Source organism: Caenorhabditis remanei, chromosome V, assembly GCF_010183535.1.
Source record: "Caenorhabditis remanei strain PX506 chromosome V, whole genome shotgun sequence".
NCBI classification, from domain to species: Eukaryota; Metazoa; Nematoda; class Chromadorea; order Rhabditida; family Rhabditidae; genus Caenorhabditis; species Caenorhabditis remanei.
The window spans coordinates 5548870-5562062 of NC_071332.1; the positions used below are offsets into that span (position 1 = coordinate 5548870).

A 13193-nucleotide genomic window follows, 5' to 3' on the forward strand; every position below is an offset into this window, starting at 1 on the left:
CGTCAGGTCAATGTTTTGTCATGTTTCTTTTGGGTCTGATTATTTTAGATTGATTTGAAATTGGCTGATAAGTGGGTTGAGTGTTTGTTGCTTTTTCAAATTTTCTATGAATCAAAGTTTTAGGGGATTCTACCATACGGACCGACGCGTAACTCGCTTAAAACTCAATATTATGAGCTGAAAAATATACAAAAATGAAGTTCTCGGCGAGTTCTATGTCCGTGACCTACAACGAGCCGGATGGCTAGTCGTTAATGTGCCGGGCTAGAATGGTTTAGGCGTTTTTTGACACTTTTTTCCGGCCCGTGGTTCTTTAGCGAAGAGCCATCCGGCTTGTTGTAGGCCACGGACATAGAACTCGCTGAGATCTACATTTTGGTATATTTTTCAGCGCATAATCTTTCGTTTTGAGCGAGTTAGCAAGTATGGTTTCTTCTACCCGAGTCAACATTTTTCCATAATCTTGTGTTCCGATCCCGATCCCCCATCCTAAAATTCCCCCTCCAACATAGTCCCTGAGTGGTGTCTAGCTATCAATTAATAAGAATTGTCATCTATTTTGCGAACTGTATGCCCCTTCTCTCTATTTTCTGATGTTTGGCACCCCCAGAAGAAGCGGCTCTCAAGTGAGAAGTTGACGCGATCTCAAGTGCTTGCCTCCTCCCGCTTACCATATTTTCTTAGTCTTTTCAACCTCCGATCGGATATCAGATCGGTTTCTCGCACCCATCGCACCACTTGTGAAATCCCCCTTAAAAATCTGCGCTTCTTTCAAAGTTACAGTATCTGCCGAGAAGAGAAACCAAAGACTTTTTGAAATTGGAGAAGGCGAAACGTTGATTACCAATTCGTATTCTTCGAATGGCTACTTTATTATTTGACCTTCCTTATAACTCTAGACATTCAACTTTCTAAGATCAACCCAACTGAGTGTATGTCAACAGAAAATGGTAAAAAGGAGGAGAAAAGAGAAGTGAAGTGTTATGATCTTGGTGGTAGACCACACATAACATGTCGATGATACTGATGTACTGTTTTCTGAGTGATTTTTATGTGAAAAAAAATTTTTGTTAGGAAATTATCAAAAAAATACTTTAACAGGCGACAGCATACAACATGTAAATTCTAACTCGATGAGTTCTTCCGCTGCAGGAATTACCATATTTGACAAGGTCCGGCTCAGTCCGACAAGGCTCGGTCGGAAAGGCCCGAAGGCCCGGGTCAGGCCGTGGAAAAAATTTTTTTTTCTTATAATTCTGAATGATAATCAAAAATTTGACTTTTTCGCGAAAAAGTTCAAAAAAGTTCAAAAAAGTTCGAAAATATTTGAATTTTGAACTTTGGCGCCAATAAGCCTTCGGGCCTGGCTGTGGCCCTCGCTGGCCCAAGTATGAGAATTACCATTTTTGAGAAATCAGTAATAGATATAGCTAGTTCACTACTATCAAACACACCTGGCTGAAATTCATTCTAAACATTTCGGAATTCTCCTAATATATTAACTTCCTCTTATAGCTGTGATACCTTTAAAACAATTTCCAAATAAACTCTTCTCAACCCAAAGTACACTCCATCCAACATCCGCTTCTCTCCATTTTCCCACATTTCCCAAAGAAAGAACACATCGGGATGTTGTTGGCAACCACTAGAAAGATCATATCAGATCGCATCACTTGATAAAAACGTGTGCTCTTTTCTCTTTTCTCCGCACAGGCTGTTCCCAAGAGATAGCTCACTTTCTTATTTCTATGTCTGTGCCTCTTTTCCCTCTTTCTATTTATTTTAGAAACTGATGATCTCTCGGCAGGAAGAGAGAGATAGGAGATATCGGTTGATATGTGAGATATGAGGTTAGAGGGCAAACGATATATATCTTTTAATATTACTCTCCTTCGGCTCTTTTCTTTTTGATAGCTCTCAACTTTTTACACTTTTTCTTTGTCTCGATCCTTGAAAATTGGTTACCCGTGATATTAGAAAAAAAATTAGAAGGATGAGGTTTTTGGATGGGTATCCCAGTACTAGAAGGATGGATATCTGCATCAAAGTTCTAATAAGTTGACCGCCTTTACATAAAAATTGAAGAATGTATTCTGCACTGTCTACTAGTTTTTAGAAACATTTTCTGTTTTGCATTTGTTAAAGAATTGTTCTTGAAGTTGAAAAGATTTTTAATACGATTTGCAGTGCTGAGTAATCTTTAAATTAACGGAACTTAGAGATCCAAACTGGATCTCCATTGTTGTAGTCGACAACTTTTTTGTACGAATGCTCCCTATAGAGTTACAGTCCTCTAAAATGAGATTATCTTTCTAAGAAATTATACATATTGAGCATTTTTGAGTAGGCTGTAACTCTTTAAGGAGTGCAGACCTGCAATTCTCAAAAACACGGTATTTGATATTTTTCAACTACAAGACCATTCCGCGGTTTTTCGAACAAATTAGATGCGCTTTTAAACCCATCCGGCGTGTGTTCAAAGACTGATAACATTTTCATATCAGTTACCGTATCCAACACTCAAATCTGCTCTTTGAATCCCACTTTTCCTCTATAGACCAGACCACCCACCCAGCAAATGCCAGTTTTTCCTTATTTTTTTCTCATTTCTGACTGTTTTGACCCAATCCCAAGTACATTTTTCTATATTATTCAACTGAGTCGAGGGGGAATGGTGAAGTAGGAGAAGAAGGACATGCTCTTTTATAAACAAAACTTTTTCGAAAGGCTCTACAACTACTATCCCACTTTTGGGGAAGAATATTGGGAAAAGGAAAAGAGCGAAAAAGAAGAACAATAATCATTCAGATTTTGGCAACTCTTCTTCTTTTTATTCTTCACATTTCTTTTTCATTCTCTCGTTTTTCCAATTCATTTCTTTTTCTTGTATTATTCAAACCTCTCTCTCTTCCTCTCTGCTCCTAGGTTTTGGAACCTTCAGGTAGGGAGAACTGCTCTTTTTTCTTTCTTTTTTCGGGATAGAGTAAGTCCTTCTGAAGAGGAGAGAAGAAAGTCAAATGCGATGAACCGTCATCTAATAGGTCGCTTGTGCCTTTTTGAGTCCTGTCCTCCTCCTCCTTTTTTCTCTTCTTCCTTCCTTCTCCATCACTTCTTCGTTCTTTCTCTCCGCCCCTTCTGAAGGGGGGAAAAAGGTCCACTTTTTATATTACATGTAATTTTTGAAGCGCTTTTATCGAGGACGTCTCGTCAATTTTTCAGTTGTTTTGTTTTAATTTCATATGAATTTCAAACTATCCCATTAAGGAAAAGGTTATTGTGGACGGGATCCTAGTAATCGGTCTCTAGGGATCTGAGGCTAAGATCTTATAGTGAAATCTAAGAGAAGTAAATGAAAATGATGTCAGAGAAAGGGGTTGGAAAATATACAAAGAAATCAACGTTAACAGTTGAACTACAGTGTCTTATATCATATTTCTTCCTTTATTATGTCCAACTCTGTCACGAAAAAGAACTGATGGATCATACAGTAGGGCTCCATTTTTGTAGTTGGCAATGTTTTTATACGAGCGTTCCCTAGAGAAAAATTTTGAATACAATGTGCTCATTCCGATGCCCTGGCTAAATCAAGACGTTACCATTTTCCATGATAAGTTCGACTTTTCCACCACTATTAAAAACCTATGAAAATTCAAACAAAAATTCTTCAGTTATTGCTCTCCTAATACTTTATGACCCGCAGTAAGAAAACTTCACGACCATCAAATTGAGCCATTATCATGAGCCATGCAAAGTTTTATAACATAATTCTTCAAAAGTATTAAGATAATTGTTGTAATACACTCGCAAAACTCAAAAAATGTGGACCTACAATAATATCAATCATATTGGCTTTTATTTATAACATTTATGTAATAGCTCAGCATAGTTCTTACAACTGCGCTCCATCGAAATGACCTTGAAATGTTTCTCTTTTTCTCTGAGTCTCTCAATTTCGAACACTATTTTCTTTGGCTTCGGTAGAGCGCGGTTGTAAGGAGCGTGTCGTGCTAATATGACAACTTTATTAAGTATTCCAAAAAGGCACAGCTTAATCTAGAAAAAATGCTTTCTCGTGGCAAACCAATTCAGTATTGACTCTTCCAATCCATCCCAAACCCTAATTATCACAACTGATTCAATTTCGATTTCATTCCAAAATAAAAGGTCCAAAGTGCAAAAAGACAACGAGAGGCTAGTTTGTTTTCTCTACTTAAAACCCACATCATCATTATTATAATCGTCTAAGACTTATGAGCCCACAATGAAAAACTTTTCTCCTTCATCTTCTCGAGAGAAAAAGAGAAGAATGATGGGGCGCCATTGGCGCCGCCACCAGATTGAAACCTGATATTAGTGGTCCTGCGAAGACCAATAAACTAGTTTATAATGCCTTCCCTTCCTCCCTTTCCACCCTCTCAGTTTCCCGATGGAATATGTTTTTTTGTCCCGGACAACCTATTCCGGAAGAATTATCCTAATTCAGTATTCACAGCCGATGAAAAATAGTCCCGGAAATGTCAATTTCATTTTCCTTATTTCCAATTGCTTACTGGTCGAAAAAAAACCGTCGAAACCCTCTTGAAGGTCTTCAAAAATTCATATAAATTCGTGAGGTCCCTCCTCCTTCTATATTCTTGTTGTTAACACTCTTCCATTTTTCCCCAGTTTTATGATGTTCCTTTTCTTTTCTCTCCTCGGGAGAAAAAGTAAAGAAAGTTATTTATTTCTTGTCAAAGAAACATTTTCTATTTTCAGGATCACCACAGACGAGAGGATGCAGTCCTCTTCGTTGGGGAGTGCTGATGATCCTCGCTTTCGACAGACACATTTATTCCAAATGTTGGTGAAGGTAAGCGTTTTTATCAGGTCCAACCTATTTTAGATTTGGAAAAAATTTATTGAGATTTTTGTATATAAGATGAGTTTTAGTCTACAGAAATCTGATAAACTTTGCTTCTTCCTGATCGAATTCCTATTCTCAATAAACGCTTCTTAAATTTTATTATCTGTAAAAAAAGAGAAAGGATTCTGATTTCTCATCAGATAATAAAAAAGAATACGACGCCTCGTATAACACATCGGACACACATAAAAAACTTGCTCAGGAGAAAAAGAGCTCCACACTTTCGTTTTTTTTTGATGATCAATTAGCGAGATTAGATGAGGGTGGGAATGGAGAAAAGAGAAGAAGATGAATTGAATCTTTGCAAATGAGAATAAATGAGGGAAGAGATTGATTGGAGATAATTGGAAATGAATTAGAAAGAGCAAAGTTTTTGCAGGATATGGGATGTATAGACTATCGGAATTCAGTTACCGTTAAAGTGAATTAATATTTTTTTTAACTATCAGGTTTCTGTATGATTATAATGAAGTTATAGAAGCGGTGAGTCTAAGTTGCACTGACAAACAACGATACAGTGATCAACAATTATTTTTATAGCTCCGCCCACTTGGTCAGTGTAACAATTTGAAGTTACATTTATAGTGTGGTTACTGTAAAGCGGTAGTGCTACTACTGTGAAAAAAAAAGTTCAGCAAGAATTTTCAAATTATGCGGGTCCGAAAAATGTGCTCCGAAAAAGCTCATCAAACATCAAGAAAGTATTTTTTAGTCCTAACTTCTCAGGGTTTATGGGTTTGATCATTCGAAAACTGTATCAAACATTGATCAAAAGCTATTGAACCATCATATTCAACTAATTCTCTAACTATTTCAGGTCATAAATACGTCGGCCGAGAATGCGACAAAAACAGCTCTTGCCACGTCATCCACATCCACACCATCATTTGTCGACACGTACTCGGCGACGTCGTTACTCGGCGAAGAGGGACGAATGATTCTGATAGTCGTCGTCGGCGCACTCTTCGCATTCTTGACATCAGTGGGAAATTTGATGGTATGTACATATGGGTCATTTCTTTAATTTTAGTTTTTTATGAGTTGCCAATGACTCCTGGAGCATGTAGTAGTTTCATAACAAGAAAATACAAACAAAACACTTTATAATAACTTGCAGAATGAGTATTGCCAGAATATGAGAATAATGAACAAATAGACACAACAAGGGATATCCAGTCCCGAAAAAACTATGCATATGCATTATATAAAAATGTGTTTCAGGTGATGGTGAGCTTCAAAATCGACAAACAACTGCAGACAATCAGCAACTATTTCTTATTTAGTTTAGCCGTCGCTGATATCGCTATTGGTAAGCCAGAACACGAAACAAAGATGTTAATTAACAACGTTTTAGGTTTCATTTCAATCCCAATGTTCACTTACTACACTGCTGTCCAAAGTTGGGATCTCGGTTACACCATGTGTCAATTCTGGTTGTGCATTGACTACCTAATGTGCAACGCATCTGTCATGAATCTCCTATTGATTTCATTCGATCGGTACTTCTCTGTAACACGTCCATTATCATATCGACCGAGAAGAACGACGAAAAAAGCGTTGACAATGATTGCGTGCACATATATAATTTCATTAATACTCTGGCCACCATGGATCGTTTCATGGCCTTATATCGAGGGAAAATTCACTGCTGAACCGGGAACTTGTGTTGTACAATTTCTACAAACAAACCCATATGTAACAGTTGGAACTGCAGTTGCTGCATTTTACCTTCCAGTTACAATTATGTGTATTCTATATACACGTGTCTACTGGGAGACTCAAAAAAGGCAGAAGGAATTCGGAAAACTTCAGGCTACTCAGGTAAGAGATTTCAGTGTTTCTAGATTATTGAATAATCAAACAGACGTGGGCAAGTGACGTGGTTGATCGACCATCGGCGACATTGAGAAATTCCAAAATATGGAAGAAGGTCAAAAAGGTTGACACCTTTGATTCAAAGATTTCATTTAAAAATTTTATTTAAATTTCCCGTACACCAATACTTATTTTTGCTGTTATGATCACTCTCCCAAAACTTCTAAGCATGTCTATCCTTCAGAATCCCTAGCTTGTTTTAAAAGCAAACTATGCTGTTTCATCATTTCAGTTCTCTCGTCGATCCATGAAACGAGATGTTTCTTCGACATCAATAGTGAAATCCAGTGGGTCAGTGAGGAAAAAGAATCACGAAGGCTACATAGAAGAGAGTCTCACGCCATGCACGTCGTCCAGAAACTCCAAAAGAAAATCGTGGCTTCGTAACTGTACCGGGAAATCCAATTCATCATCGGAAGATAGTTCAGAAGCGGTGGCCATGAATCTAGACGATACTTCACTTAGTTCAAGTCATTTTGCTTTGAGTGGGAGTCGAAGGAGAAATGTTTCACCGCCCTGCACACCAATGCCAACCAACTTTGTGAGTTTTTTTTCTAAAGTAAGAGCATCGATTTTAACCTGACATCAGTCTCTAAGCTAGAAATATGGTTTAGTTGTAGCAAGGACTACTAAGATGTAGTTAAGAAACAGTTTTGCCATAGTTACACCCTGTTAAATAGGCATTATCAGTTGCGCTAGACGCGTATAAAGAAGTCTTATCAGAAAATGTTTTATCAGAAAATGTTTCCGTAATAGGACGACGCATTGAATCAACAACGCAGAATCAAACAATCATCTCTTTAAAAAGTTGCATTTTAATGACTTATTCCGCGAGCCCTTGAGTCCTTGAATTAAAGATAAACATAATTTTCTATTAACGAAAAACCCCAAACTTTTCCAGGAAGACGAAGAGCAGACAGATGCTGGAGCATCTATGAGAAATGGTTCAGCCAGGTTTCGAAGTCGTCCATCTGACACTAGAAACAACAACTCAGACACCTATACCGTCTTAATAGAACTAAATGATGAAGGAAGTCGTCCGAGTGTTCGATTGAGTAGCTGTGAGCCCTATCTAGAGTAAGTTATGCCTCCTACAATTTTTCTTCAATAATCACTTACATTTTAGTGATACAATATCCACTCGAAATCGATCAAAAAGTGATTGTAACAGTGAAATGGACGAGAGAAGGCAGAGTCTTCTCAATAAGCAGTCGCCATTCAAGAATGGACGGATCCTCAAAAACTTCAGTTCTCAAGAGCGGAAAAGTGAGAAAGAGCAGAGAAAAAATGAAAGGAAACAAGAGAGCAAAGCGGCTAAAACTCTTTCGGCCATCTTGTGCGCTTTCATTGCAACTTGGACGCCATATAATTGTAAGTTCAGAGGTTCAAAAGACCAAAAGAGCAAAACAAATTTACTTTCAGTGATTGTATGTTGGGAAGCCTTCTTTCCAAACACAGTGCCAAATGTGTTATGGACGTTCAGTTACTCACTTTGTTATATCAATTCAACTATTAATCCGCTCTGTTATGCACTTTGTAATGCAAGGTAAGATGAACTTCTTCAATACATAAAAACCCCATAAAAACTTCAGATTCCGTCACACATACATGCGAATTCTCCGTTGTAAATTCAAAGCAGAACGACCTACAATCAATCAAGGATACGTTCGACGCAACTGAAACTATCTCCATGTTCCAAAGATCAGAACTCTCTTTTTTTTATCCGGAAGATCTCGATACACCAAAACAGTATATTAGAAGCATCTGAAAACCGGTCCAACATCATCAATTTTTCATTCGTTTTTTTCTTGTTCCGACGTATTCATCTCTGAGAATTATTTGGTTTCGTCTTATCAATTCATCTCTTACATTCGATTTTCTTTTCCCGAATCATTGCTCATCTTTAATTACGGGTGTCTTAATGTTAAAGAAGATTTATTTTGACTGTTTGATTAATTGAATGTTTAAATAAAATTGATCAAAGAACATATGTATTCAATTCTATTGCAAGAACCAAAATTAGAAGTCAATTATAACAGAACAAAGATTCAGAAGTATTTATTCACAAAAATTTAACCAGTTTTTATCCCGCGTTTAACCAGGATATTAGAAATCTCTGAGATACCATGAAAGCGAATATAATAATTATTTCTTGCTCTCCCAAATTGTGTCACAATCAGGCAAGTCATCATGTACATTTGTGAAATAAGAGTGAGCAAGACCAACCCGTTGTTTGCTACATAGTCTCTATTATTTTTCCTCAGACCATTTTGCAAGTTTCGTAATGTTTTGTTCCTCATTTATTTATTGCAACGAAAGAGCAAGTCACTGACTTCCTATAATTTAGTAACTAATAATATTCTGATTGGTAACTGAAATAAATATTTCATAAATAAGTTGAGAAGTTTTGAATTCAGGGCTTTCGTACAGCTTGAGTCAGAAAAGGGCGAGAGTTGCTTACTGATTATCTAAATGACTACTGAAAGTACGATTGTACTATTAACGTTAAATAAAAATCCAACTCAAGTGACGAATAACTGCATAGTTTTCAGCAGTTTTTTCATCAGATTCAAGACATCGAAAAGATTGAATACAGTAGTTTGAATACCGGTGCACCTAGCGGTATATCTCGGTTCCTAAAAGAAATAGCGGTATATCTCGGTTTCCTAAAAGAAAGAGAACGCTCCAAACTCTTGCTAGTGGGTGCACCACTATTAAAGGTATTACGGTAGTTTGTTCAGCTACAGAATTCTTTACCGAAATCCTTAAATTTAATGTTTGGTACTAATTGAACAAAGTAGAAATTAAATAAAAATACAGTAACCTCTAAATTTTCACTGTGATAGATCATCCTTTCAAAAGACATCTTGGGGTTTTCGAAAAACTTTCGGCTCTGTTCGACAATAGCGGGACAATGGCGAACAAGCGGGACAATCCCCGAATGAACGGGACAATCCCCGAATGAACGGGACAATCACCCAACTGATACACTCATTATATTTTTTATAACTTGTGCCTATTTCTTTTTCTGTTTTTTGTTATCGAAAGAAGTTATTGCAGTCATTTATTTATTGAATTATCATTAATGGTTTATTCTTCTTCAGTTTAATCCTCGTCCACAGTCATTTCCTCTCCTTCAGTGTACTCTTCATGTCGACAATTCAACGGAAACGGTATTCATCACAATCCAGCAGTCTTACATGCCTTGACCAGTTACAGAATTCGTTAAAATTGGAGCACCTGGGAAGTAATTCTGCTCAATTCCCGATAGTGGAGCACGGTCACAACTTCGCCTACAGTACGTCTCTTGAGCTTCGCGTAGGCGCCGAAATTGCAATCGACGCAGACATTCAGTCGAGGTTCCTTATTTGTCGCCACCTCGTTCGTGTACACCTTGACACCGAGGACTACACTGAAGAAGAGGAAATGATTGAGGATGAAGAGTACACTGAAGGAGAGGAAATGACTGTGGACGAGGATTACACTGAAGAAGAATAAACCATTAATGATAATTCAATAAATAAATGACTGTAATAACTTCTTTCGATAACAAAAAACAGAAAAAGAGATAGGCACAAGTATTAAAAAATGTAATGAGTGTATCAGTTGGGTGATTGTCCCGTTCATTCGGGGATTGTCCCGCTTGTTCGGGGATCGTCCCGCTTGTTCGGGGATTGTCCCGCTTGTTCGCCATTGTCCCGCTATTATCGAACAGAGCCAAACTTTCTATAATTCTACTACTGTATACTTCTTCCTTCATACTTTGAACTCCTACAGCTTAAAAATAAAACTTTAAAACATTTTCAGGGTCGCCATGGATGCCTTGAACATTTAAAAGCATCACAAAGGAATCACCTCAAAGTAAGTTCAGTGTTTGGAAAAGTATTGTTTTATACTGTCATGTCTTAACACTCCATTCCTGTCTAAATAATTTTTATTTTATCGCAATTCGTAAAACTAATCAATTAGGTTCAGCCTCTCGAAACCGCATCCGTTCCTCCATATCTGATGCATTGAACTCTCTTCGCTCGATTTTTCGATATTCCCGGCAAGTGGAAATCGTATTCGGAGAATCACTTCTATAATACATCAACGCTGTTTCCTCAACTCCTGGACGTTCTTCTGTAAACTTTTGTGATTAAATCTTTGAAAACTGTCTGACATTTCACTTACGACAACGGTTTCGAAGGAAGCAGAATATAGCCAGACAGAACAAGAATATAATTAAGATCAGAAGCAAGAAACCAGCTGACACTAGAGCAATCGGAATATGAGTCAACACTTCTGAAATCGCCATATCGCACTTGAAAGAGCCTTGCTCATTGAATCCACATGTTTTCAGATGGGGCTCTATCATCTCGTTCTCGCTTTGTGTGACTGGAATAAGTGTCCATCTGGGATCTTTCTCCGAGCGAAGAGGATAATTGACGTAGCCACCGTAAACTTTTCCGTCACCGATTCTATAAAACATAATGTTGTTCAAGATTTCTTTCAAGTATTGTTTTTTTTCATTCGATAGTATTCCGATCATCGCCACAGGGGACAATTTAGAAAAATAGCACGATTTCCATTTTTCGTATCTCAAAAATTAGGAGGTGTCAACTTGATTGAGTAATGATTGATGGGAGAGAGTTTGCTTTTAAAAAATGTTCTTCATTTGATCAAAGTGTATTTGTTGTGACACCACATTAGGAAACATTTCAAAATATAACTGGCGTCACATCGTCGCCTTCCGGGGAGTTTCAAAACAACATGCTTGAATGAAATTTTGCAAAAAAAAACCTACAGCAAATGCACTTTTATCATTTTCTTCAATTCACCTAAACTCTCCATTCTTTTTTACTTCTTCTGGTGTCAGAGCTGCAGTTATATAGTAAGGAACATGATCTGCTTCTGAAGTAGTTCGATCTGCCAGTTTAGTTATATCGATAGGAGCCAGGTCATATGGTCGACTGTCGACAACCACCATGTATCTCCTAAAGAAACCAAAACTCAGAAAAGTTAAGGGTGGAATACTAACCAAACATCTGCAATTTGAGGAACTTTTGCGCTTTGCACATCAATATCTCTTTGCCTTGTATAATCTCCCAAATGACTGACAAGATCACTTGGTGGATTAATTGAACAAACACGTTCTAGAAGGTTCCATTGACGAAGTGTCACTGGAGACCAGCGGTTCCATACATTATCCACTTTAGCTCTTATCTCGAACTTGTATTCTCTAGGTCGATGAGGAAGATTAAAGATTAAAGCACACTTCCATTGACACTCAAACTTTGGACACTTGAGATTGGCATCAGTTAGTTCTTCTGTGATTTTGGACGAATTTCGGTCTTTGAGACTGTATTTTATCTGAAGACAAAAAAAGATTGTTGTCTTGATCTTCTCTGACTGGATTGGGTCTAGACAAGATTCCTCAGCGCAAGATTATTTTATGTCTGACCCGTGACCTACAATCAAATAAACCGTCACCATCCAAATTCCTAAGTAAAACACGTGAGTAATCGAACGTGTTGAAAGTTCTTTTCCCATATTTTAAATGTTTTACCTGATATGAAATTATCCTTCCTGGAAGCTTCAATGGCTGAAAAACTATTGATACGGCAAAGTCCGTCTCCACAACTATTCTCGCTTCGGCTACTCCATACTCGCCCTGGAAAGACAGCTTTAGATTATCTTGCTGATGTGAGATTTAGTTCTCAGAGAATTTATTAACCCGAATGTTACAGTAGAACATGTCTCGCTAATGACAAATCGTTTTTTTTACTCTGAGGAAATTGTGGGATATAAGAATGTGATGTTTGAACAATAACACATTATATGGTTCCATTAGCATTTACAACTAACTTACTAATATTGACTCTTAATCACCTGTGACATTGTAGAAAACACTGCCCATCCGTGCTTCCACTTCATTTGAATCCATTTCTTTCCTCCTTCTTTTTGTTGATCATCAGAAGTAGTAATAGTAATGTTGTAGGTGCTCGATGGAAGTAAATTATCCACAACAAACTCATGGGCTTTGCCAGGTTCCCCGATGGCTGAATTTTCAATCTCTTTGAAAATTCCGGTAGGAGAATGAAGTGTTTTTGCTTTTATCTGGAATTTGTCAACGTTAAATGATGATACCTTACGATGCATATTAACTTACTGTAAATTTCGATGTAGCCTTCGTGAGCCAATTAGCTGGCCAGTATACTGTTAACGAATTTGGGGTCCTTGATCTCAGTTTCAAGATGTTCGACTCGTCAGTGTCCAACGTGGCAAAGGCGCACCAAACTTTGTTACCGTATCCATAGCTGGTTCCAGCTTGTACCGTAACATTGTAAGCTGTTGCTGGCTTCAACCCGTCAATTTGCAATCGTGTCAATGGAATGGGAACTGTCATCGATCTTTTATTGGTTGAAGTGTTTCC

At 37.6% G+C, this 13193-nt stretch overlaps 1 protein-coding gene across 1 annotated transcript; it reads left to right on the top strand.

Moving 5' to 3' along the window:
- Window positions 1–4774: 4774 nt before the first annotated feature.
- Window positions 4775–8458, top strand: GCK72_017481 (uncharacterized protein; the record flags this gene model as incomplete). The annotated part of the gene is made up of 9 exons (XM_053732109.1): window positions 4775–4849; window positions 5721–5900; window positions 6125–6212; window positions 6258–6724; window positions 7011–7319; window positions 7680–7855; window positions 7905–8149; window positions 8201–8324; window positions 8371–8458. 9 exons carry the CDS (start codon window positions 4775–4777, stop codon window positions 8456–8458), a joined length of 1752 nt encoding a protein of 583 aa, XP_053581022.1.
- Window positions 8459–13193: the final 4735 nt, after the last annotated feature.